The sequence below is a fragment of the Ranitomeya variabilis genome, chromosome 1 (assembly GCF_051348905.1).
Source record: "Ranitomeya variabilis isolate aRanVar5 chromosome 1, aRanVar5.hap1, whole genome shotgun sequence".
NCBI lineage: Eukaryota > Metazoa > Chordata > Amphibia > Anura > Dendrobatidae > Ranitomeya > Ranitomeya variabilis.
The window spans coordinates 1081024594-1081051070 of NC_135232.1; the positions used below are offsets into that span (position 1 = coordinate 1081024594).

Consider the following 26477-nt stretch of genomic DNA (forward strand, 5'->3'; position numbering starts at 1 on the left):
TTTTGACATGTTACATGCCCTTTTACTCCTATGGGCTGTTTCTGGACTACCGTTGGGGACATCAGACCTTGGGTGACTGGTTGTTTCATGTTGCCTTTGGCATTTTTTTGTCATCTACTAGTCTCGCTGTATACTGTCTGGTCTTTTGTATGTATATTTTTACTGATTACTAATAAAAAGTGTTTTTATTGGATTCTATGACTGCATTCCTCTTGTTCTTAGTCTACTATGCGTTGGCAGTTATCCTCATTGTCCATACATGGGTGGTGTATTTACCCGGTTATTTATCATTAATGTTTTGGTGATCTACATGCACCACCAATGATGTTTATTGGAATTCTCTTGCTGGTCATTAATGTGCAAACCACCTTGGTGGGTAAAGGGGTTCCATAAATCCAGCTGTGTAACCATACAATCGTGGTAACAGATTCCCTGTGACAAAGTCAAATGGACATCCCCTTCAAATGCTACAATCGAGGGTTGAAAGGCAGAGATGGGAAGTTCCTCTAATTGATGCAATTACAGTGTGTGTGTGGCTGTTCATCACAGCTCTTGCCCCAGACCAAAGATTTCACGTTCCAGATCTTGACTACCTCTTCCCATCACAGCTAGCCAGGTACTGAAGTGATGTCGGCATTAATAGAAGAATTACAAAATGAAAACCCGTGCTGCTGTTGTTTCCTTTCTTTGTATATTTTATTGTTACCAGCTTCTATACCAAAATCTGAAAATTCTACTTTATTGTTACATATGTACAAAGTCTAGCATGAAAACAGCTTTGACGAAGTGGAAACTTCGGACAAGTTTTGATAAATTAAAATTAATTTTGTGTCATTTCCTTGAAAAAGGGTCGCTCCACACCTTCAAGCCTAAAACAAGGGAAGAAAAAAAAAAAATACATTAATTTTAATTTATTAGGCAAGAATTTACACAAGACTTCCAGAGAACTGAATAGCTCAGATTGGCCAAGTAATGGTTTACATAGAATTGTGGTGCTATGTGGAACTGCAGGTATAGAGACAATTAATTTTCTGCCAAACAGTTCAGTACAGTGGGGAAAAAAGTATTTAGTCAGCCACCAAATGTGCAAGTTCTCCCACTTAAAAATATGAGAGAAGCCTAAAATTGACATCATAGGTAGACCACAACTATGAGAGTCAAAATGAGAAAACAAATCCAGAAAATCACCTTGTCTGATTTGGCAATATTTATATTGCAAATTATGGTGGAAAATAAGTATTTGATCACCTAAAAACATGCAAGATTTCTGGCTCTCACAGACCTGTAATTTCTTCTTTAACCCCTTTACCCCCAAGGGTGGTTTGCACGTTAATGACCGGGCCAATTTTTACAATTCTGACCACTGTCCCTTTATGAGGTTATAACTCTGGAACGCTTCAACGGATCTTGGCGATTCTGACATTGTTTTCTCGTGACATATTGTACTTCATGATAGTGGTAAAATTTCTTTGATATTACCTGCGTTTATTTGTGAAAAAAATGGAAATTTGGCAAAAATTTTGAAAATTTCGCAATTTTCCAACTTTGAATTTTTATGCAATAAAATCACAGAGATATGTCACACAAAATACTTAATAAGTAACATTTCCCCCATGTCTACTTTACTCAGCACAATCTTGGAACCAACATTTTTTTTTGTTATGGAGTTATAAGGGTTAAAAGTTGACCAGCAATTTCTCATTTTTACAACACCATTTTTTTTTTTTTTAGGCACCACATCTCATTTGAAGTCATTTTGAGGAGTCTATATGATAAAATACCCAAGTGTGACACCATTCTAAAAACTGCACCCCTCAAGGTGCTCAAAACCACATTCAAGAAGTTTATTAACCCTTCAGGTGTTTCACAGGAATTTTTGGAATGTTTAAATAGAAATGAACATTTAACTTTTTTTCACAAAATTTTTTACTTCAGCTCCAATTTGTTTTATTTTACCAAGGGTAACAGGAGAAAATTGACCCCAAAAGTTGTTGTACAATTTGTCCTGAGTACGCCGATACCCCACATGTGGGGGTAAACCACTGTTTGGGCGCATGGCAGAGCTCGGAAGCGAAGGAGCGCCATTTGACTGGAATTGAGATGGGACGCCATGTTGCGTTTGGAGAGCCCCTGATGTGCCTAAACATTGAAACCCCCACAAGTGACACCATTTTGGAAAGTAGACCCCCTAAGGAAATTATCTAGATGTGTGGTGAGCACTTTGACCCATTAAGTGATTCACAGAAGTTTATGATGCAGAGCCGTAAAAATAAAAAATATTTTTTCACAAAAATGATTTTTTCGCCCCCAAATTTTTATTTTTTCAATGGTAAAAGAAGAAATTGGACCCCAAAAGTTGTTGTACAATTTGTCCTGAGTACTCCGATACCCCATATGTGGGGGTAAACCATTGTTTGGGCGCAAAGAGAGAGAGAGCTCGGAAGGGAAGGAGCGCCGTTTGACTTTTCAATGCAAAATTGACAGGAATTGAGATCGGACGCCATGTCGCATTTGGAGAGCCCCTGATGTGCCTAAACAGTGGAAACTCCCCAATTATAACTGAAACCCTAATCCAAACACACCCCTAACCACACCCCTAACCACACCCCTAACCCTAATCCCAACCCTATTCCCAACCGTAAATGTAATCCAAACCCTAACTTTAGCCCCAACCCTAACGGGAAAATGGAAATAAATACATTTTTTTAATTTTTTCCTAACTAAGGGGGTGATGAAGGGGGGTTTGATTTACTATTTATAGCTGGTTTTCTAGCGGATTTTTATGATTGGCAGCCGTCACACACTAAAAGACGCTTTTTATTGCAAAAAATATTTTTTGCGTTACCACATTTTGAGAGCTATAATTTTTCCATATTTTGGTCCACAGAGTCATGTGAGGTCTTGTTTTTTGCGGGACGAGTTGACGTTTTTATTGGTAACATTTTCGGGCACGTGACATTTTTTGTTCGCTTTTTATTCCGATTTTTGTGAGGCAGAATGACCAAAAACCAGCTATTCATGAATTTCTTTTGGGGGGGGGGGAGGGGGGTGTTTATACCATTCCGCGTTTGGTAAAATGGATAAAGCAGTTTTATTCGTCGGGTCAGTACGATTACAGCGATACCTCAGTTATATCTTTTTTTTAATGTTTTGGCGCTTTTATACGATAAAGACTATTTTATAGAAAAAATAATTATTTTTGCATCACTTTATTCTGTGGACTATAACTTTTTTATAATTTCGCTAATGATGCTGTATGGCAGCTCGTTTTCTGCGGGACAAGATGATGTTTTCAGCGGTACCATGGTTATTTATATCCGTCTTTTTGATCGCGTGCTATTCCACTTTTTGTTCGGCGGTATGATAATAAAGCGTTGTTTTTTGCCTCTTTTTTTACGGTGTTCACTGAAGGGGTTAACTAGTGGGACAGTTTTATAGGTCGGGTCGTTACGGACGCGGCGATACTAAATGTGTACTTTTATTATTTATTTTTTATTTACATAAAGAAATGTATTTATGGGAACAATATATATAATTTTTTTTACACATCTGAATATTTTTATTTTTTACACTATAACATTGCCCTGGGGGGGCATCATGTTATAGTGTAAGATCGCTGATCTGACACTTTGCAGAGCACTGTGTCAGATCAGCGATCTGACTTACAGTGCTGCAGGCTTACCAGTGCCTGCACTGAGCAGGCGCTTGGTAAGCCACCTCCCTGCAGGACCCAGATGCAGCCCTGCGGCCATTTTGGATCCGGGGCCTGCAGGGAGAAGGTAGGATACCCTCGGAGCAACGCGATCACATCGCATTGCTCCGGGGGTCTCCGGGAAGCCCGCAGGGAGCCCCCTCCCTGCGCGATCCTTCCCTATACCGCCGGAACACTGCGACCATGTTTGATCGCAGTGTGCCGGGGGTTAATGTCCTGGGGGCAGTCCGTGACCGCTCCTGGCACATAGTGCCGGATGTCAGCTGCGATAGTCAGCTGACACCCGGCCGCGCTCCCCCCGTGAGCGCGGCCGATCGCATATGACGTACTATCCCGTCGGTGGTCATACGGGCCAACCCCACCTCGACGGGATAGTACGTCTAATGTCAGAAAGGGGTTAAGAGGCTCCTCTGTCCTACACTCATTACCTGTAGTAATGGCACATGTTTGAGCTTGTTATCAGTATAAAAGACACCTGTCCACAACCTCAAACAGTCACACTCTAAACTCCTCTATGGTGAAGACCAAAGAGCTGTGGAAGGACACCAGAAACAAAATTGTAGCCCTGCACCAGGCTGGGAAGACTGAGTCTGCAATAGGCAAGCAGCTTGGTGTGATGAAATAACCTGTGGGAGCAATAATAAGAAAGATCCCACATTCCTCAATTCCTCCTCGTCATCTAGTGAGGAAGGACCCCCCAGCAAGGCACCCTAGAACAGCAATCGATCCCATATGGATTGCAACTACTGAAAATTATCAGCCCGTTATTCCAGATTTCAACAGAAGCTTAGGAATCCAGTTTGATGTCACAGGCCTCACCGAAACGGGACTTCTTCAAATTCTTTTTCGGCAAAGAAATAATAAATCTTATGGTGGCCCAGACAAACTTGTATGCAGATTAATTTTTCACCCCAAATCCCCAGTGAAACGCCAGATGGACCCCTGTAAATGTAGCAGAGATGATGACATTTGGGGGCATTGTGCTGCACATGGGCATAATCCAAAAACCAGGGCTTCAGCAATACTGGAGTACTGATTTTCTCTACAGTACACTGGTATTCTGTATGGCCATGACAAGTACACAATCTGAAGTGATCCAAACATGGTTGCATTATAGTGATAATGTGCGGTGTCCTCCCCGAGATGATCCTAACGATCTGTACAAAATTCGGCCAGTAGTTGAATACTTCAGCAGAAAATTTTCAGAGACGTATAACCACCAAAGGGACATCGCTATAGGTGAAATCTCTGGTTCATTTCAAAAAGGGAGGTTAAAATTCCGACAATACCTGCCCAGTGAGAAGGCCAGGTACGGAATTAAACTGTACAAGCTGTGCGAGAGTACCTCAGGGTACATCCACAGACTTGGGGTTTACGAGGGGAAGGACACCCAGATTGACACCTCCCCCATCCTGGCGGTGAGTGAGAAAATTGTGTGGGAATTGCTGCACCCACTGCTGGATAAGGGCTATCACCTCTACATTGATAACTTTTACACCAGTATCCCACTGTTCAAGACCCTCCATGTCAGAGATACAGTTGCATGTGGCACCGTGCGGAAAAAAATTTTTTAAAAAAAATCAGCGAAGCCTCCCTAAGCCGCTAAATGGACAAATGCTGAGAAAAGGTGAAAGCAGAGCCCAATGCAGCAACAACATGCTGGTGGTCAAGCATAACCACAAACGGCATGTCCTTACCTTAACCACCATACATTGTGAAAACAGCTCGTTTGTCACCAAGTACCAAAGCCAGATTGTGTCCTGGATTACAATAAGTACACGAGGGGTGTAGATCTCTCAGATCAGGTCCAAAAACCATACAGTGCCATGGGAAAAGCTAATGTATGGTACAAAAAATGGCAGCGCACATTGTACAGATGGCAATGTACAATGCTTTTGTGCTGTTTCGATCTGCAGGTAATACAGGGACCTTGCTTCAGTTTCTGGAGGTAGTCATCAAGGCCCTAATGTTTGGCACTCAGGAAGGCGAGGGTCCCAGTACTTCTGAAACTGAAAGTGCCCGTATTGTCCCTAGTCAGTCAATATTTTATAGGAGAGTTTCCCCAAACAGCGAAGAAAGGAAGATCACAAAAACGGTGTAGAGTACACTCCACCCTGAGAAACCTGGCCTTGGCATTAAGGATTGCATCAAAGAGCACCACACATTCACAAATTAATAAAATTTGTTTTTATCCCGTTGACAACACTTTTATAATCCAATGTACTTTGCACAACGTACACATAACACCACATTAAAAATTCATACACCAGTAAAACCAAAAGCATTATCATTACTATAAAACTATGCCTCTGGATAAATTCCTTGACGAGTCTAGTTTCTAAAATGGTGTCACTTGTGGGGGATTTCCATTGATTAGGCACATCAGGGGCTCTCCAAGCGCAACATGGTGTCCGCTCTCAATTCCAGCCAAATTTTGCATTCAAAAAGTAAAACGGAGCTCCTTCCCTTCCGAGCCCTGCCGTGCACCCAAACTGTGGTTTTCCCCCCCCCCACACATGGGATATCGGCGTACTCAGGAGAAATTGCACAACAACTTTTGCGGTCCATTTTCTCCTTTTACCCTTGTGAAAAAAAATAAAAACTGTCGGGGCTAAAAGATCATTCTTGTGACTATAAAGATAAATGTTAATTTTTTCCTTCCATGTTGCTTCAGTTCCTGTGAAGCACCTGAAGGCTTAATAAACTTCTTAAATGTCATATTGAAATTTTACCACTATCATAAAAGTACAATATGTCACGAGAAAATCTCAGAATCAATGGGATCCGTTGAAGCGTTCCAGAGTTATTACCACATAAAGTCATGGTGGTCAGAAATGGAAAAAAATGGCCTGGTCAGGAAGGTGAAAACAGGCTTCGGTGTGAAGGGGTTAGTGGACCGTCATTAGGATAAGTGGAGAACAACATCTAAAGAGCGTGTGATTGTGGGTTCACTGATGAACATTTGCAACCAACCCCAGGCCTAATGCGGCTTTCACACATCAGTATTTTGCCATCAGTCGTAATCCGTAGAATTTAGAAAAAAAAACGGATCCAGCGACTGATACCGCCGGATACGTTTTTTTCTCATAGACATGTATTAGCGACAAATGGCCTCACGTTTCATCAGTTGTTTGCCGGATCCGTTGAAAATTGTCAGTCCGGAGTCAACAGACAAAGTAACGTTTTTTTGTGTCCGTCGAAAAAACAGACAGCGGCGGATCGGTGCCGTCCGGCGTTTGCTAGAATGGAAGCCCATGGCACCGGCTCCGTCAAATGACAGAATCTGGCGACGGATTAAGTTTTTTTGCTCAGATTTTTTTAGGATCCAATTAGCCGGATCAGCTAGTCGAATCCGACAAAAAAAAAACGGATCCGTTGCATCAGTTTTTCACAATCTGCGACGGATCCATTTTTTGCAAAATTCAATGGATTGCAACTGATGGCAAAAACCTGATGTGCAAAAGCAGCCTAAGGCCGGTTTCACACGTCAGTGTCTCCAGTACGTGAGGTGACAGTTTCCTCCCGTACCGGAGACACTGACACACGTAGACCCATAAAAATCAATGCATCTGTTCAGATGTCATTGATTTTGTGCGGACCGTGTGCGGACCGTGTCTCCGTGTGCCAAACACGGAGACATGTCAGTGTTCGTGGGAGCGCACGGATTACACGGACCCAATAGAGTCAATGGGTCCGTGTAAAACACGCACCTCACACGGACATTCTCCGTCTGGGGTCCGTGTGGCGTGCCGGAGACAGCGCTACAGTAAGCGCTGTCCCCCCCACATGGTGCTGAAGCCGCCATTCATATGTTCCCTGTAGCACCGTTTGCTACAGAGAAAATATGAATGATAGTGTTTAAACTAAAGATCCATGTGTCCGCCGCCCCCCCACCCCCTGTGCGCCCCCCCCGCTGGTCAGAAAATACTTATCCGGGTCCCCCGTCGGCTGTCGCTCCTTCCTGGTCTGGCCGCGCCTCCTACTGTATGCGGCCGATTACACTCATGAATATGTGGCTCCACCTCCAATAGGGGCGGAGCCGCCTATTCATGAGTGTAAATGAGCGGCCCCACGTGACCGCATACAGTAAGCCGCGGCCAGACCAGGAAGGAGCGACTGCCGACGGGGGATCCGGGTGAGTATTTTCTGACCAGCGGGGGGGGCGCACAGGGGGTGGGGGGGCGGCGGACACATGGATCTTTATTTTAAACACTATTCTTCATATTTTCCCTGCAGCAAACGTTGCTGCAGGGATGATATGAATCGCAGCTTCAGCACCATGCAGAGTGGGTACCACACGCTCCGTGTGGTACCCACTCGCCATACGGGCGGCACACGTGTGCCGCAGGTATGGCCTCCGTGAGTTCCCAGGCACACGGACACGGATAACTCCGGTACCGATTTATTCCGGTACCGGAATTATCTGGACGTGTGGGACAGCCCTAAAGCCTTTCCACTGCAGTCATACCTGAGCTGTCGTTTGTACAGAACCATAATAATGTTAGTGTTCAAGTGTCCGTGGCCTTTATCGTTAGGGTTACGCTGCCCAATTATTTCAGTTGGTAATTCGCTAACACAGAGTGCTAGGCTTCTTTTACACTTACCGTGTTTTTTGCGGCCCGTTATTGCGGGCCTTTTTTGCGGGCCGTATTGCCGCAATTTTCACGATCTGCCACATTAACGGACTGTAAAAAACTTGTGGATCGCCGTTTTTTCGGGTTTCCAATACTTTGGCAAAAAAAAAACGGCGGTCTGCAAAAATGGAAGTCACAGTGCACCGCAAAAAGAAGCTTCCGTTGTTTTTGCGGCCCCATTGATTTTCAATGGGGGCCGTGTCTGTAAGCCATGAAAAATATTGAGCAGGCTCGCTATTTTTTCACGGCCGTAAATACGGCCAATCATGGCCATACGGCGCTCCGTGGAATTATCGCGGCCCGTTTTGGCAGCCCCATAGAAATATATTGCTGTGGCAAAAATGGGACTTAAAACCACGATAAGTGTAAAAGAAGTCTAAGGGCAGGCAATAGAATATTTGGTCGGAGTGCAATCGACAAAACAATGGATTGCACACAGACCAATGTTTGTGTATTGAGTCATTTACTGCGACTTATAAGATGATAATCATAATCACAGTAATCGGTACAAGCTGCAAAAAAAAAAAAAATTTTTTTAGATACATCAATTTTTTTTTCCCAAATGAACACTGCAGAAAACAGGAAAGACTCCTTATACATGTACGCACCTACTGGCTGCACGGATTCCTGGTCCACACCGGCTCGGTTCACTGCCTGTTCTTTCTCTAGAATAACAGAAGACGAATATCAGCCCACAAGTAACGCTGTGTGACACAATGCAACCAGTGTGCATGATTAACACAAACACTCCATGTTGGGGCTCATGGATCTCACACCACGATGCATGGACCGGTCGCCGGCCTCCCGACTGGAGCATGACAGTCTCAGACCTACATGAAGCCGCAGGTGGGGGGCTAGCACAGATGCAGGGGGGGCTAGCACGGGATGCAAGGAGGGGGGCTAGCACAGATGGAAGGGGGGGCTAGCACAGATGCAAGGGGGGGCTAGCACAGATGCAAGGGGGGGCTAGCACAGATGCAAGGGGGGGCTAGCACAGATGCAAGGGGGGGCTAGCACAGATGCAAGGGGGGGCTAGCACAGATGCAAGGGGGGGCTAGCACAGATGCAAGGGGGGGGGGCTTGTACTGGGGAAGGTAGATACCACCTAAGAATTGTACCAAGGGTGGGGGAGCCGCAGGATACTTGTACCAAGATCATCTGAGGAAGGTGAGTAAAAGACATATACAGTTGTGGCCAAAAGTATTGACACCCTTGCAATTCTGTCAGATAATACTCAGTTTCTTCCTGAAAATGATTGCAAACACAAATTCTTTGGTATGATCTTCATTTAATTTGTCTTAAATGAAAAAACACAAAAGAGAATGAAGCAAAAAGCAAAACATTGATCATTTCACACAAAACTCCAAAAATGGGCCAGACAAAAGTATTGGCACCCTCAGCCTAATACTTGGTTGCACAACCTTTAGCCAAAATAACTGCGACCAACCGCTTCCGGTAACCATCAATGAGTTTCTTACAATGCTCTGCTGGAATTTTAGACCATTCTAAACTGCTCCAGGTCCCTGATATTTGAAGGGTGCCTTCTCCAAACTGCCATTTTTAGATCTCTCCACAGGTGTTCTATGGGATTCAGGTCTGGACTCATTGCTGGGCACCTTAGAAGTCTCCAGTGCTTTCTCTCAAACCATTTTCTAGTGCTTTTTGAAGTGTTTTGGGTCATTGTTCTGCTGGAAGACCCATGACCTCTGAGGGAGACCCAGCTTTCTCACACTGGGCCCTACATTATGCTGCAAAATGTGTTGGTAGTCTTCAGACTTCATAATGCCATGCACACGGTCAAGCAGTCCAGTGCCAGAGGCAGCAAAGCAACCCCAAAACATCAGGGAACCTCCGCCATGTTTGACTGTAGGGACCGTGTTCTTTTCTTTGAATGCCCCTTTTTTTTTTCCTGTAAACTCTATGTTGATGCCTTTGCCCAAAAAGCTCTACTTTTGTCTCATCTGACCAGAGAACATTCTTCCAAAACGTTTTAGGCAAGTTTTGGCAAACTCCAGCCTGGCTTTTTTATGTCTCGGGGTAAGGAGTGGGGTCTTCCTGGGTCTCCTATCATACAGTCCCTTTTCATTCAGACACTGACGGATAGTACGGGTTGACACTGTTGTACCCTCGGACTGCAGGGCAGCTTGAACTTGTCTGGATGTTAGTCGAGGTTCTTTATCCAACATCCGCACAATCTTGCGTTGAAATCTCTTGTCAATTTTTCTTTTCCGTCCACATCTAGGGAGGTTAGCCACAGTGCCATGGGCTTTACACTTCTTGATAACACTGCGCACGGTAGACACAGGAACATTCAGGTCTTTCGAGATGGACTTGTAGCCTTGAGATTGCTCATGCTTCCTCACAATTTGGTTTCTCAAGTCCTCAGACAGTTCTTTGGTCTTCTTTCTTTTCTCCATGCTCAATGTGGTACACACAAGGACACAGGACAGAGGTTGAGTCAACTTTAATCCATGTCAACTGGCTGCAAGTGTGATTTAGTTATTGCCAACACCTGTTAGGTGCCACAGGTAAGTTACAGGTGCTGTTAATTACACAAATTAGAGAAGCATCACATGATTTTTCGAACAGTGCCAATACTTTTGTCCACCCACTTTTTTATGTTTGGTGTGGAATTATATCCAATTTGGCTTTAGGACAATTCTTTTTGTGGTTTTTTCATTTAAGACAAATTAAATGAACAGAATAATAAAGAATTTGTGATTGCAATCATTTTCAGGAAGAAACTAAGTATTATCTGACAGAATTGCAGGGGTGTCAATACTTTTGGCCACAACTGTCTACTGGGGGGACAATCACCAGCTGCTCACACACTGCAGGCATGCCGCCAAAACATCACTGGAATGTTCCCATTCACTGCTGCACGCGCACGTTGCCCCTCTGCACGAGCACGTCCCCCTTGCTCACCCCTCTGCACGCGCACGTCCTCCCCTGCTCACCCCTCTGCACGCGCACGTCCCCCCTTGCTCACCCCTCTGCACGCACACGTCCCCCCTTGCTCACCTCTGCACGCACACGTCCCCCCTTGCTCACCCCTCTGCACGCACACGTCCCCCTCTGCACGCCCTCCCCTGCTCACCCCTCTGCACGCGCCTCTGCATGTGCATGTCGCCCCTCTGTACACTCCTCTGCACGACCATCACCCATGTATACACTCCCCTGAATGCCCGTCACCCCTGTAGACACTCTTCTGCACGCTTGTCACCCCTCTGTATACACTCCTCTGCACGCCCGTCACCCCTGTATACACTCCTCTGCGCGCCCGTCACCCCTGTATACACTCCTCTGCGCGCCCGTCACCCCTGTATACTCTCCTCTGCACGCCCGTCACCCCTGTATACTCTCCTCTGCACGCCCGTCACCCCTGTATACTCTCCTCTGCACGCCCGTCACCCCTGTATACTCTCCTCTGCACGTCCGTCACCCCTGTATACACTCTTCTGCACGCCCGTCACCCCTGTATACTATCCACTGCACGCCCGTCACCCCTGTATACACTCTTCTGCACGCCCGTCACCCCTGTATACTCTCCTCTGCACGCCCGTCACGCCTGTATACTCTCCTCTGCACGCCCGTCACCCCTGTATACTCTCCTCTGCACGCCCGTCAACCCTGTATACTCTCCTCTGCACGCCCGTCACCCCTGTATACTCTCCTCTGCACGCCCGTCACCCCTGTATACTCTCCTCTGCACGTCCGTCACCCCTGTATACTCTCCTCTGCACGTCCGTCACCCCTGTATACACTCTTCTGCACGCCCGTCACCCCTGTATACTATCCTCTGCACGCCCATCACCCCTGTATACACTCTTCTGCACGCCCGTCACCCCTGTATCAGGGTGGATTGATTTAAATCACGCCGATTTAAATCATGATTTAAATCACGATTTAAATCAAAAGATTTTTTTCTATTTAAATCGGATCGATTTAAATCATGATTTTAATCATGATTTAAATCACTGATTTAAATCAAAAGGTTTTTTTTAATATAAATCACGATTAAAATGAGAAGTGAGAGCAGTGCGCATGTGCGCCCATAGTTACACGGACAAAACTAGGGGCAACGATCTAACGCCAGGGTGAGGGGGGGACCCCAAAGTAAGTAAAAATCTTTTTTGTTTTACTATATGGCAATAGGTAGGTGTTTAAAAGCAGCATGTCTTAATTGTATAAACTATTAATAGCCTCCACATTTTGTTCATACTGCCCCTTTAATTCCACACTTCTAGCTTGGTTTCACTTTTGGTTTAGTTTCTTTTTCCATTCAGTTGACATGCCCAAACTTGTTGGATAGTCAGCATCCTACAGAAACCTCTGGAAGAGCATGGCATTGTGAATGTTACACATATACAGCCTTTATTCTACTGAGTTAAACAACTCAGCTTTATCTCATGATGGAAGAACCTTTGGATGGTAAAATATTTTCCTCAAAAAGCAGTTTATTGAAAAAAATCCGATTTAAATCAAAAAAATCCGATTTTTTTGATTTTTTTAAAAAAACATTGATTTTTATCCACCCTGCCCTGTATACACTCTTCTGCACGCCCGTCACCCCTGTATACACTCTTCTGCACGCCCGTCACCCCTGTATACACTCTTCTGCACGCCCGTCACCACTGTATACACTCTTCTGCACGCCCGTCACCACTGTATACACTCTTCTGCACGCCCGTCACCCCTGTATACTCTTCTGCACGCCCGTCACCCATGTATACACTCCTCTGCACGCCCGTCACCCATGTATACACTCTTCTGCACGCCCGTCACCCATGTATACTCTTCTGCACGCCCGTCACCCATGTATACACTCCCCTGCATGCCCGTCACCCATGTATACACTGTTCTGCACGCCCGTCACCCCTCTGTATACACTCCTCTGCACGCCCGTCACCCCTGTATACACTCCTCTGCACACCCGTCACCCCTCTGTATACACGCCTCTGCACGCCCGTCACCCCTGTATACTCACCTCTGCACGCCCGTCACCCCTGTATACTCACCTCTGCACGCCCGTCACCCCTGTATACTCTCCTCTGCACGCCCGTCACCCCTGTATACTCTCCTCTGCACGCCCGTCACCCATGTATACACTCTTCTGCACGCCTGTCACCCATGTATACACTTCCCTGCACACCTGTCACCCATGTATACTCACCTCTGCACGCCCGTCACCCCTGTATACTCTCCTCTGCACGCCCGTCACCCCTGTATACTCTCCTCTGCACGCCCGTCACCCATGTATACACTCTTCTGCACGCCTGTCACCCATGTATACACTTCCCTGCACACCTGTCACCCATGTATACACTGTTCTGTATGCCCATCACCCCTGTATACACTCTTCTGCATGACAGTCACCCCTGTATACACTCCTGTGCACGCTCGTCACCCCTCTGTATACACTTCTGCACGCTCGTCACCCCTCTGTATACACTTCTGCACGCCCGTCACCCCTTGGAATACACTTCTGCACTCCCGTCACCCCTCTGTATACACTTCTGCACGCCTGTTACCCCTCTGTATACACTTCTGCAAGCCCGTCACCCCTCTGTATACACTTCTGCGCGCCTGTTACCCCTCTGTATACACTTCTGCACACCCGTCACCCCTCTGTATATACTTCTGCACACCCTTCACCCCTCTGTATACTCCTCTGCACGCCCGTCACCCCTGTATACACTCCTGTGCACGCTCGTCACCCCTCTGTATACACTTCTGCACGCCCGTCACCCCTCTGTATACACTTCTGCACACCCTTCACCCCTCTGTATACATGCCTCTGCACGCCCGTCACCCCTGTATACTCTCCTCTGCACGCCCGTCACCCCTCTGTATACACTTCTGCACGCCTGTTACCCCTCTGTATACACTTCTGCAAGCCCGTCACCCCTCTGTATACACTTCTGCGCGCCTGTTACCCCTCTGTATACACTTCTGCACACCCGTCACCCCTCTGTATATACTTCTGCACACCCTTCACCCCTCTGTATACACTCCTCTGCACGCCCGTCACCCCTGTATACACTCCTGTGCACGCTCGTCACCCCTCTGTATACACTTCTGCACGCCCGTCACCCCTCTGTATACACTTCTGCACACCCTTCACCCCTCTGTATACATGCCTCTGCACGCCCGTCACCCCTGTATACTCTCCTCTGCACGCCCGTCACCCCTGTATACTCTCCTCTGCACGCCCGTCACCCCTCTGTATAAACTCTCCTGCACGCCCGTCACCCCTCTGTATACACTTCTGCACACCCTTCACCCCTCTGTATACACTTCTGCACACCCTTCACCCCTCTGTATACACTTCTGCACGCCCGTCACCCCTCTGTATACACTTCTGCACGCCCGTCACCCCTCTGTATACACTTCTGCACGCCCGTCACCCCTCTGTATACACTTCTGCACGCCCGTCACCCCTCTGTATACACTTCTGCACATCCTTCACCCCTCTGTATACACTTCTGCACGCCCGTCACCCCTCTGTATACACTTCTGCACGCCCGTCACCCCTCTGTATACACTTCTGCACGCCCGTCACCCCTCTGTATACACTTCTGTACACCCGTCACCCCTGTATACTCTCCTCTGCACACCCGTCACCCCTGTATACTCTCCTCTGCACACCCGTCACCCCTGTATACACTTCTGCACGCCCGTCACCCCTGTATACTCTCCTCTGCACACCCATCACCCCTCTGTATACACTTCTGCACGCCCGTCACCCCTGTATACTCTCCTCTGCACACCCATCACCCCTCTGTATACACTTCTGCACGCCCGTCACCCCTCTGTATACACTTCTGCACGCCCGTCACCCCTCTGTATACACTTCTGTACACCCGTCACCCCTGTATACTCTCCTCTGCACACCCGTCACCCCTGTATACTCTCCTCTGCACACCCGTCACCCCTGTATACACTTCTGCACGCCCGTCACCCCTGTATACTCTCCTCTGCACACCCGTCACCCCTGTATACACTTCTGCACGCCCGTCACCCCTCTGTATACACTTCTGCACACCCTTCACCCCTCTGTATACACTTCTTCACGCCCGTCACCCCTGTATACTTTCCTCTGCACGCCCGTCACCCCTCTATACACACGTCTCCCCCAGAGCGGCCACTCACTGTACTGGTCTATGTGTGCCATCGGGTGGTAATATATGGGGTACAGCGCGGCCGCCACCAGAGCAGCGAACCCCCCGAATATCAGCACCACTCTGCCGCTCCTTCCCATGACTGACGCTTACGCAGTACCACGTGGTCCCGAACCCGGAAACCGCCTGGAATATAACGCACATTCTGATTGGCTGGTACGTCCGCTCTGTCATCGGTGCTAACACGCTGATGTTTGCTGTGTGCAGCGCGCGCTCCTTGTCTGTACACCGAGCTCTACAAGAACTGGGTCTGTTGCCCTAGCAACCAATCACATTGCCCTTCTCATTGGTCACTCGGTGTTATATCTCCTGTATTCTGACTATATGGGGGCCACCTAGGCGCAGACAGCCCCCAGAATTGTAGTGCCCCTATCAGCCGGCCAGTGATGGAGCGGTTGAGCCTAGAGTGTATGGGCTCCTTCCAGGTCCTGACTGCAGCCCATACACTCTAGCCGGCTCACTACTGAAGATGCTAGAGTGTATGGGCTCCTTCCAGGTGCCTGACTGCAGCCCATACACTCTAGCCGGCTCACTACTGAAGATGCTAGAGTGTATGGGCTCCTTCCAGGTGCCTGACTGCAGCCCATACACTCTAGCCGGCTCATTACTGAAGATGCTAGAGTGTATGGGCTCCTTCCTGGTTCCCTGACTGCAGTCCATACACTCTAGCCGGCTCACTACTGAAGATGCTAGAGTGTATGGGCTCCTTCCTGGTATATATTATTGTAGATATAGACTGTACAGACTCCTTTCAGGCATATATTATTGTAGATATAGACTGTACGGGCTCCTGTCAGGTATATATTATTGTAGATACAGACTGTACGGGCTCCTGTCAGGTATATATTATTGTAGATATAGACTGTACGGGCTCCTGTCAGGTATATATTATTGTAGATATAGACTGTACGGGCTCCTGTCAGGTATATATTACTATAGATATACTGTAGACTGTACGGGCTCCTGTCAGGTATATATAAGCGATGATATCAGAATGTATGGGCTCCTATCAGGTATATATATCATTGACGGTATCAGAATGTGTGGGCTCCTGTCAGGTATATATTAGTGATGGTATCAGAATGTATGGGCCCCTGTCAGGTATATATTAGTGATGGTATCAGAATGTATGGGCTCCTGTCAGGTATATATTAGTGATGATATCAGAATGTATGGGCCCCGTCAGGTATATATATTAGTGATGGTATCAGAATGTATGGGCCCCTGTCAGGTATATATTAGTGATGGTATCAGAATGTATGGGCCCCTGTCAGGTATATATTAGTGATGGTATCAGAATGTATGGGCCCCTGTCAGGTATATATTAGTTATGATATCAGAATGTATGGGCTCCTGTCAGGTATATATTACTGATGATATCAGAATGTATGGGCCCCTGTCAGGTATATATTACTGATGATATCAGAATGTATGGGCCCCTGTCAGGTATACACTCACCGGCCACTTTATTAGGTACACCATGCTAGTAACGGGTTGGACCCCTTTTGCCTTCAGAACTGCCTCAATTCTTCGTGGCATAGATTCAACAAGGTGCTGGAAGCATTCCTCAGAGATTTTGGTCCATATTGACATGATGGCATCACACAGTTGCCGCAGATTTGTCGGCTGCACATCCCAAAGATGCTCCATACAAGGCAGGATGGATCCATGCTTTCATGTTGTTTACGCCAAATTCTGACCCTACCATCCGAATGTCGCAGCAGAAATCGAGACTCATCAGACCAAGCAACGTTTTTCCAATCTTCTACTGTCCAATTTCGATGAGCTTGTACAAATTGTAGCCTCAGTTTCCTGTTCTTAGCTGAAAGGAGTGGTACCCGGTGTGGTCTTCTGCTGCTGTAGCCCATCTGCCTCAAAGTTCGACGCACTGTGCGTTCAGAGATGCTCTTAGGCCTACCTTGGTTGTAACGGGTGGCGATTTGAGTCACTGTTGCCTTTCTATCAGCTCGAACCAGTCTGCCCATTCTCCTCTGACCTCTGGTATCAACAAGGCATTTCCGCCCACAGAACTGCCGCTCACTGGATTTTTTTTCTTTTTCGGACCATTCTCTGTAAACCCTAGAGATGGTTGTGCGTGAAAATCCCAGTAGATCAGCAGTTTCTGAAATACTCAGACCAGCCCTTCTGGCACCAACAACCATGTCACGTTCAAAGGCACTCAAATCACCTTTCTTCCCCATACTGATGCTCGGTTTGAACTGCAGGAGATTGTCTTGACCATGTCTACATGCCTAAATGCACTGAGTTGCCGCCATGTGATTGGCTGATTAGAAATTAAGTGTTAACAAGAAGTTGGACAGGTGTACCTAATAAAGTGGCCAGTGAGTGTATATTAGTGATGATATCAGAATGTATGGGCCCCTGTCAGGTATATATTATTGTAGATATAGACTGTATGGGCCCCTGTCAGGTATATATGCTGCAATTGTTCTCGTATGCTGATTTGGCATGAAAAAATAATCACAGATGTGATCTGCCCCATAGATTAACACTGGTCCGAGTGCCATGCGATGCTTTCTCACATAGCGCTCATCCGTATTCTACGCTAGTGTGACCCCGGCCTTAAACTTATGAAGCGACACAGACCATCTGCAGTTCAGCCACCATCAATATTTAAATTACAAGTTTTTCACCATCCAAAAAAATGCTAATTTTAACCTAGTTCCATAGGTTTCTTAAAGGGAACCTGTCACCAGGTTTTCCCCATATATAGTACCACCAGCACCTATATGCCCTTATACACACCCTTCTAGAGTGCTGTACCGTATGTACTCGCATAAAAGCCGAAATTTTTTTGGGCAGAAAGAGACCCTCTCGGCTTATACTCAAGTCATTGTCGGCGGGGAAGCGGCGGCTGTCACATACTCACCTGCTCCTGGCACGGTCCCTGCATGTCCAATGGTCTCCGGGTAGCTTTTCCTGTGTTCAGCGGTCACGTGGTTCTGCTCATTAATGAATATGAATTTAATACACCGCACACTCTAAGTGTATCATTTGTGAAAAACTTGAAATTTATTGAAGTGCTATAGACATATCATTCAACAATGCAGAATTCGACCAGAAGTCAAACTGACAACGTTTCGACTCCTCCCGAGTCTTTATCAAATGGTCGCTTAGCAAGGTGAATAGTAGTATAGCATAAATAGTATCATCGTAGCATAAAGAGTATCTTATAAAATGGTATTAATAATAGGCAGGTGGCCTTACGTTATGGTACCGCAAGTATAGTCTTTCAGAGTTGGTGGGAGTACTAAAAGTATTTTTGTAGCTCAAAGAATGCGATGTTCCTGTTGTGCCGTAAAGCGAATCATGGCAGGCTCTGTGGGTAGTAAGAGGATTAGCCTCGTGTGGTATATGGACAGCAGATGGGTCTAACGTGACGTAGGTACTGCCTAGGACTACTTGTAGTGTGGGGCTATTTGTGAAGTTCCTCTGGCAATATTAGTAGATAGGTAGCAGCAGCTACCATGAAGCTGAAGACAGGGTACTTCTTTATAAGCAAGGCTCCACACAGGCTGTATGCGGCGGTAGCAAAGAGTGGGTTGCATAAATGGCAAAAGGGGCCATGGGTTGGAGACCTCTTAGGGTGCTGGGGTGTAGGCGGCGCTCCTGCGCCTTGCTTAGTAACCCGATGTTTACCCTGGTTACCAGTGTAAAATGCAAAAAAACAAACAGTACATACTCACCTTCGCATCCCCCGGCGTCCGCTTCCCACACTGACTGAGCGCCGTAAAGTGAAAGTGAAAGTACAGCACAGCTCTGCTGTTAGGGCCGGCGCTCAGTCAGTACTGGAAGCGGACGCCGGGGGACGCGAATGTAAGTATGTACTGTTTGTTTGTTTTTTTTACATTTTACGCTGGTAGCCAGGGTAAACATCGGGTTACTAAGCGCGGCCCTGCGCTTAGCAACCCGATGTTTACCCTGGTTACCCGGGGACCTCGGCATCGTTGGTCGCTGGAGAGCGGTCTGTGTGACAGCTATCCAGCGATCAAACAGCGACGCTGCAGCGATCGGCATCGTTGTCGCTATCGCTGCAGCGTCGCTTAATGTGAAGGTACCTTAACACAGATACATCATGGGCTTGTCCTGCCCTGCGCATGAAATGAAAGGCAAAAATACAATGTGGAGACTTCATCAGAGCAATGTTTTATTTACATTCAGAACTGGTTTAAGAGGAACAAATTACCATTTCCCACAGAAATCTCAGACTTTTACCTATAGAAATACTGGATAAATATCATTTTACCATTAGATATAGAAACATTTCCAATTTTATAAAACTGCATTTTTTGCATTGAATAACTTTATGCCTTTGCTTGTTTCATTTTATGCATTTCTAAAGTATTGTAAAACTGTAGTATGCTGTTGGTGCATGCGGGCTGGACTGTCGGTTTGGTATGTGGCTCTGTTCCCCCCAGGCCTGCCTCCGATGTCTGAGGTTTCGGTGTCCCAGACCAGAGATCATAATACCGGCCTTGAATTGTGAAGGACACGGCAGCAGACCCTGAGAAACATCCAAGGTGGGAACGCCCCATCATGTCGAAGAGAGTCTGCTAGATCCAGGCCTAGCAGACCAGTGCTGGTGGGTTCATGGATGCCAGGAGGGGGTTGGCCTAAAGGCCCCGTCTCACATAGCGATTTACCAAAGATCACGACCAGCGATACGACCTAGCCGTGATCGTTGGTAAGTCGTTGTGTGGTCGCTGGGGAGCTGTCACACAGACCGCTCTCTCCAGCGACCAACGATCAGGGGGAACGACTTCGGCATTGTTGAAACTGTCTTCAATGATGCCGAAGTCCCCCTGCAGCACCCGGGTAACCAGGGTAAACATCGGGTTACTTAAGCGCAGGGCCGCGCTTAGTAACCCGATGTTTACCCTGGTTACCAAAAAAAAAAAAAACACTACATACTCACCATCTGATGTCTGTCAGGTCCCTTGCCGTCTGCTTCCTGCTCTGACAGTGCCGCCGTACAGTGAGAGCAGAGCGCAGCGGTGACGTCACTGCTGTGCTCTCACTGTACGGCCGGCGCTCACAGTCAGAGCAGGAAGCAGACGGCAAGGGACCTGACGGACATCAGATGGTGAGTATGTACTGTTTGTTTTTTTACATTTACGCTGGTAACCAGGGTAAACATCGGGTTACTAAGCGCGGCCCTGCGCTTAGTAACCCGATGTTTACCCTGGTTACCAGTGAAGACATCGCTGGATCGGTGTCACACACACCGATTCAGCGATGTCAGCGGGACCTCAACGACCAAAAAATGGTTCAGGCCATTCCGACACGACCAGCGATCTCACAGCAGGGGCCGGGTCGCTGGTACGTGTCACACATAGCGAGATCGCTACTGAGGTCGCTGTTGCGTCACAAAACTTGTGACTCAGCAGCGATCTCGCTAGCGATCTCGCTATGTGAGACGGGGGCTTAAAGGAAGGTCTCGTCTTTTCCTGGCGGGTCGGAGAGTTGTCCCGTCGGTTTTTTGGACAGAACATTTCCAAGACAACCAAAATTGAACAGCAGATCTCTTGGGAGGCAGACTTTAGTACTCTGTTGCAGAAGCGAAGTACTCTTAAACTGATAGGTGCAGAGTAGGACGCACTAGAAAGTTGGCGTGCATGATTGTTCAGGGCACTGGCGGTGTGGACCGGCCACCAGAGAAGTCCTAGACCGAAGCCTGGATATTTTAAGAGCAGGGTCACAGGAGCCTCTGGAAAACATGGAGGCTGCATGAATAGGAAGGTTTCCCCAGGAGACGTCCATATTGCTCAGGGGCAAACTAGGACATACTTGTCCTGTCCATTTTTTTTTTTTTTTTTTTTTTTAAAGAAGCCCCCTCACTGCCTGGTAGGATATATGTGTCCTGAAGATCACACATCATTCTTCACAGACCGATGATGAAGATGGGCATGGAATAACCTGGACGCAGACCTTTCGGCGGCTGGCACATAACGGATTAGTCTTCCCTCCCTACTCTATCTGGCTCTGGGGGGGCCGGAGGGTAGGGGGATTCGTGGCATGGACCGTCCTCTGGGGAACCACAAACACTCTTGATGTGTTAGGGCCTTGCCTCGTAGACCACAGATGATACGGTAGTGACAATTCTAGGTGGGAGATTAGAGTGACAATTCCACTGTCGCCCTCAAAAGCCGTATCTGAAAAAAAAAAAGAAAAGAAAAAGGAAAATCGTTAATAAAAAAAAACCCCAAAACCTAAGTCAGAACTGGGCTGGGTGGTCCAGACCCATGTCTGCCTCCTACTGACATTAAGCTAAAAAGGATTAGCTTCGTGCCAGTTGGTGGTGTGGCCTACTCTACAGGGAAATACCTCAAAAAATTTTTTGCATAGCATAAGCAGCATACACTCATATTTTTTTTGTGTACCCCAATGAAGCATTAGCCCCCCCCACATCAACCAGATGGCCACACAGCATAAACTCGCTCCCCCAGTCAGAAACCTCCACCTCACATTAACCAGCGGGCCACACAGCATAACCTCGCTCCCCCAGTCAGAAACATTTACCTCACATTAACCAGCGGACCCCACAGGATAAATCCAAAGCCCACCAGACATTCCCTCCCCTCAAGCGTAAATCCAAATATGACGCCCCCTGCCCCAACCATAAATCCCATCAGACACCCCCTCCAATCGAACGCCACCCTAGCTTAAACTCTCATCGGACGTCCAACCCCCACAAACCCCCATCGGACGTACAACCCCCACCGGACGCGGAACCCCCCACCCAGCAGAAACCCCCAGATGCAGACCCCCCACCCCGCACAAACCCCCATCACACGTGGACCCCCCCCCCACCCAGCACAAACCCCCATCGGACGTGGACCCCCCCCACCCAGCACACACCCCCTTCGGACGTCCAACCCCCACAAACCCCCATCGGACGTCCAACACCCATCGGACGTGGACCCCCCCCCACCCAGCACACACCCCCTTCGATGTCCACCCCCCACCCAGCTTAAACCCTCTTCAGCCCCCCCCAAACCCAACCCATAAGTAGGTCGCCCCCCAATAAAAGGGATCCCCCAGTAAGCAGCAGGTCACCCCCCAATAAAAGGGTTCCATCTGTAAGCAGCAGGTCATCCCCAAATCCCACCACGGGATCCCCCCCAATAGCCAGCAGCAGGTCGCCTCCCCACATTCAACGACAAGCAGGTCGCCTCCCCACATTCAACGACAAGCAGGTCGCCTCCCCACATTCAACGACAAGCAGGTCGCCTCCCCACATTCAACGACAAGCAGGTCGCCTCCCCACATTCAACGACAAGCAGGTCGCCTCCCCACATTCAACGACAAGCAGGTCGCCTCCCCACATTCAACGACAAGCAGGTCGCCTCCCCACATTCAACGACAAGCAGGTCGCCTCCCCACATTCAACGACAAGCAGGTCGCCTCCCCACATTCAACGACAAGCAGGTCGCCTCCCCACATTCAACGACAAGCAGGTCGCCTCCCCACATTCAACGACAAGCAGGTCGCCTCCCCACATTCAACGACAAGCAGGTCGCCTCCCCACAAGCAGGTCGCCCTCAAATCTGACCACAGGGGTCCCCCCAATAGCATGCAGCAGGTCGCCCCCCCACAAGCAGGTCAGGGGTCCCCCAATAGCCTGCAGCCCCCCTCACACAAGCAGGTCGCCTACCACAGAAGTCCACCACAACAGCCAGCAGCAGTCCCCCCCCCACAAAATCCCACAATAGCCAGCAGCAGGTCCCCCCAAAAGCCCACCACAGGGGTCCCCCACAATAGCCAGCAGCAGCGGAGCCTCCCAAAATCCCACCGCAGGGGTCCCCCACAATAGCCAGCAGCAGCAGAGCCTCCCAAAATCCCACCGCAGGGGTTCCCCACAATAGCCAGCAGCAGCGGAGCCCACCAAAATCCCACCGCAGGGGTCCCCCACAATAGCCAGCAGCAGCGGAGCCCCCCAAAACCGCAGCGGTCCCCCACAATAGCCAGCAGCAGTGGAGCCCCCCAAAACCACACCGCAGCGGTCCCCCACAATAGCCAGCAGCAGCGGAGCCCCCCAAAATCCCACCGCAGGGATCCCCCACAATAGCCAGCAGCAGCGGAGCCCCCCAAAATCCCACCGCAGGGGTCCCCCACAATAGCCAGCAGCAGCGGAGCCCCCCAAAACCACACCGCAGCGGTCCCCCACAATAGCCAGCAGCAGCGGAGCCCCCCAAAACTACACCGCAGCGGTCCCCCACAATAGCCAGCAGCAGCGGAGCCCCCCCAAATCCCACCGCAGGGGTCCCCCACAATAGCCAGCAGCAGCGGAGCCCCCCAAAACCCCACCACAGGGGTCCCCCACAATAGCGAGCAGCAGCGGAGCCCACCAAAACCCCACCGCAGGGATCCCCCACAATAGCCAACAGCAGTAGAGCCCCCCAAAATCCCACACACAGGGGTCCCCCACAATAGCCAGCAGCAGCGGAGCCCCCCCAAATCCCACCGCTGGGATCCCCCACAATAGCCAGCAGCAGCAGAGCCCCCCAAAATCCTACCACAGGGGTCCCCCACAATAGTCAGCAGCAGCGGAGCCCCCCCAAAACCCCACCACAGGGGTCCCCCACAATAGCCAGCAGCAGCGGAGCCCCCCAAAACTACACCGCAGCGGTCCCCCACAATAGCCAGCAGCAGCGGAGCCCCCCAAAACCCCACCACAGGGGTCCCCCACAATAGCCAGCAGTAGCGGAGCCCCCCAAAACTACACCGCAGCGGTCCCCCACAATAGCGAGCAGCAGCGGAGCCCCTCAAAATCCCACCGCAGGGGTCCCCCACAATAGCCAGCAGCAGCGGAGCCCACCAAAACCCCACCACAGGGGTCCCCCACAATAGCCAGCAGCAGCGGAGCCCACCAAAACCCCACCGCAGGGATCCCCCACAATAGCCAACAGCAGCAGAGCCCCCCAAAATCCTACCACAGGGGTCCCCCACAATAGCCAGCAGCAGCGGAGCCCCCCAAAACTACACCGCAGCGGTCCCCCACAATAGCCAGCAGCAGCGGAGCCCCCCAAAACTACACCGCAGCGGTCCCCCACAATAGCCAGCAGCAGCGGAGCCCCCCAAAACCCCACCACAGGGGTCCCCCACAATAGCGAGCAGCAGCGGAGCCCACCAAAACCCCACCACAGGGATCCCCCACAATAGCCAACAGCAGTAGAGCCCCTCAAAATCCCACACACAGGGGTCCCCCACAATAGCCAGCAGCAGCGGAGCCCCCCCAAATCCCACCGCTGGGATCCCCCACAATAGCCAGCAGCAGCAGAGCCCCCCAAAATCCTACCACAGGGGTCCCCCACAATAGTCAGCAGCAGCGGAGCCCCCCAAAATCCCACCGCAGGGGCCCCCCACAATAGCCAGCAGCAGCGGAGCCTCCCAAAATCCCACCACAGGGGTCCCCCACAATAGCCAGCAGCAGCGGAGCCCACCAAAACTACACCGCAGCGGTCCCCCACAATAGCGAGCAGCAGCGGAGCCCCCCAAAACCCCACCACAGGGGTCCCCCACAATAGTCAGCAGCAGCGGAGCCCACCAAAACTACACCGCAGCGGTCCCCCACAATAGCGAGCAGCAGCGGAGCCCCCCAAAACCCCACCGCAGGGGTCCCCCACAATAGCCAGCAGCAGCGGAGCCCCCCAAAACCCCACCACAGGGGTCCCCCACAATAGCGAGCAGCAGCGGAGCCCCCCAAAACCCCACCACAGCGGTCCCCCACAATAGCCAGCAGCAGCGGAGCCCCCCAAAACCCCACCACAGGGGTCCCCCACAATAGCCAGCAGTAGCGGAGCCCCCCAAAACTACACCGCAGCGGTCCCCCACAATAGCCAGCAGCAGCGGAGCCCACCAAAATCCCACCACAGGGGTCCCCCACAATAGCCAGCAGTAGCGGAGCCCCCCAAAACTACACCGCAGGGGTCCCCCACAATAGCCAGCAGTAGCGGAGCCCCCCAAAACTACACCGCAGGGGTACCCCACAATAGCCAGCAACACCCCCCAAAATCCCACCACGGGTCACTCCCCACACAGACAAATAGGTCGACCACCACAGGGCCTCCCCCCAATAGCGAATAGCGATCGGCAAGTAGCATTTTTCACCCTGAAACCACAAACCTCCATGGCGTCCACAAGCTGTCATGCTGCTTTCCTTTGCCGCCTTGGAGAACACGCCCCCCTCCTGATAGGACACGCCCCCGGAAATGACGTCACACCTGGAAGGAGCCCATACACTCTAGCATCTACCGTGATGGAGCAGAGGCAGGCAGCCATATTTTGGGCCCACAATTATTGCAGGGCCTTAATAACATTGATCTTTCCTACAGACCAAAGAGACTTTCTGGGCCCTTTAGGCTCCAGGGCCCGATGCGATTGCGACCCCTGCACCTATTGTAGTTACGCCCCTGAATGCGCTTTATCTAAGTTGTGAAGCCGAATGAGACCAGCTGGCAAGTACGCAAACCGCATACGTGGGGGTCACTGGACGAGAAGTATTAGGCTACGTTCACACGATCAGGATTTACATCCTTTTTTTTTCCTGCCCGTTTTTGGAAAACGGCAGCTAAATTCCGCAGTGAATTTGAGCTGCGTTTTCTGATCCTTTTTCTTCAGCGTTTTCCACTGCGGGTTTCCAATAGCAGTTTCCTATTGGAGCTGTTGGAAAACCAGTGCGGAATCCGCTGAAAGAATTGACATGCTACTTCTTTTTTCCGCTGGAAAATCCGCGCGGATTTTCCAGCGGAAAAACGGATCGTTAGCACAGCAGTTTTGGTTTTCCATTGGGTTACATTGTACTGTAACCAACATGGAAAACTGATCCGGATCCGCAGCTGAAAATCCGCTACGGATCCGGATCAAAATCCGGATCGTGTGAACGTAGCCTAACAGTGTGTCCATCACACACGCTCATAGGTTGGTGGT

General features: G+C 49.3%; 1 protein-coding gene across 1 annotated transcript; it reads right to left on the reverse strand.

The window, feature by feature from the left end:
* Positions 1-674: 674 nt before the first annotated feature.
* On the reverse strand, positions 675-15640 carry SMIM20 (small integral membrane protein 20). Its single transcript, XM_077277986.1, has 3 exons — positions 15499-15640; positions 8955-9011; positions 675-869 (listed from the first exon to the last, which is right to left on the reverse strand). The coding sequence occupies exons 1-3, from the start codon at positions 15605-15607 to the stop codon at positions 832-834; spliced, it is 204 nt and encodes a 67-aa protein (XP_077134101.1). The 5' UTR covers positions 15608-15640; the 3' UTR covers positions 675-831.
* Between the last annotated feature and the right edge of the window lie 10837 nt (positions 15641-26477).